The sequence below is a fragment of the Eimeria mitis genome, genomic scaffold, assembly GCF_000499745.2.
Source record: "Eimeria mitis Houghton genomic scaffold, Emh_scaff13255, whole genome shotgun sequence".
NCBI classification, from domain to species: domain Eukaryota; phylum Apicomplexa; class Conoidasida; order Eucoccidiorida; family Eimeriidae; genus Eimeria; species Eimeria mitis.
Genome location: NW_024013188.1, coordinates 1 through 728, shown reverse-complemented (window position 1 = coordinate 728; position 728 = coordinate 1). Strand labels below are relative to the sequence as shown.

At 55.5% G+C, this 728-nt stretch overlaps 1 protein-coding gene across 1 annotated transcript; it reads left to right on the top strand.

Annotated features, from left to right (window-relative positions):
* Positions 1-277: 277 nt before the first annotated feature.
* EMH_0000510 (uncharacterized protein) lies at positions 278-514 on the top strand (the record flags this gene model as incomplete). The annotated part of the gene is made up of 1 exon (XM_038022251.1): positions 278-514. The coding sequence occupies one exon, from the start codon at positions 278-280 to the stop codon at positions 512-514; it is 237 nt and encodes a 78-aa protein (XP_037878105.1).
* Positions 515-728: the final 214 nt, after the last annotated feature.

Genomic DNA, 728 nt, shown 5'->3' with positions numbered 1-728 from the left:
CGGAGGCTCAGTATGCAGTGTTGTGGAGGAGGACAGTGCCAGCAGCAGCAGCAGAAATTCATCATCTGATGGTCCTAGCGGCGTCACATCTGAAGCCAGCGCCACTGCCGGTGTGAGCAGCAAGCGTACACAAGGAGGCACAGCTGCCACCAGCAGCCAGCGTGCCCTTGCAAGCTCTTCAGATACCAGTAGGTCCAAGTTGAACCCTGCTTGCGAGGGCAGCACGAAGAAATCTGCAGCGGAGAGTCCTAGAGTTGACCCAGCAGCGGCGGCACTAATGCAGGAGTTGGAGCAGATGCGCCTGAAGGCTTCAGCTGCGCGGGAGAAAGAGCTCCAGAGACAGGCAGAAGCAGCAGCGGAAGCAGCTCGGGCGGCAGCTCTAGCGGAGCAAGCTGCAGCGGAGGCAGCTGCGAAAGTGGCTAAAGAGGCGCAGCAGCTGGATGTGAGCCGTTTCAACACAGCCGAAGAGCTTGCGAAGGCCGTAGATGCGGCAGGTCAGTATCTGTTAATATGAAGTACATACTTCTGCTTATTTTCTTGATCTCTGCATCAGTACACGTACTAATTGTCAGCTATTTCTTCTGCTTATTCGTCATTTTCGTGGAAAGCATTTGCCGCATGCGCTCTAGCCAGTCGTTCAGGGGTATTGCCTCATCTCCAGCCTGCGGACAGCCACTGCTTGTGCATTTTGTTTTTGCGGCTGCAGTGGTGAAGGAGAAGCTGCGGCA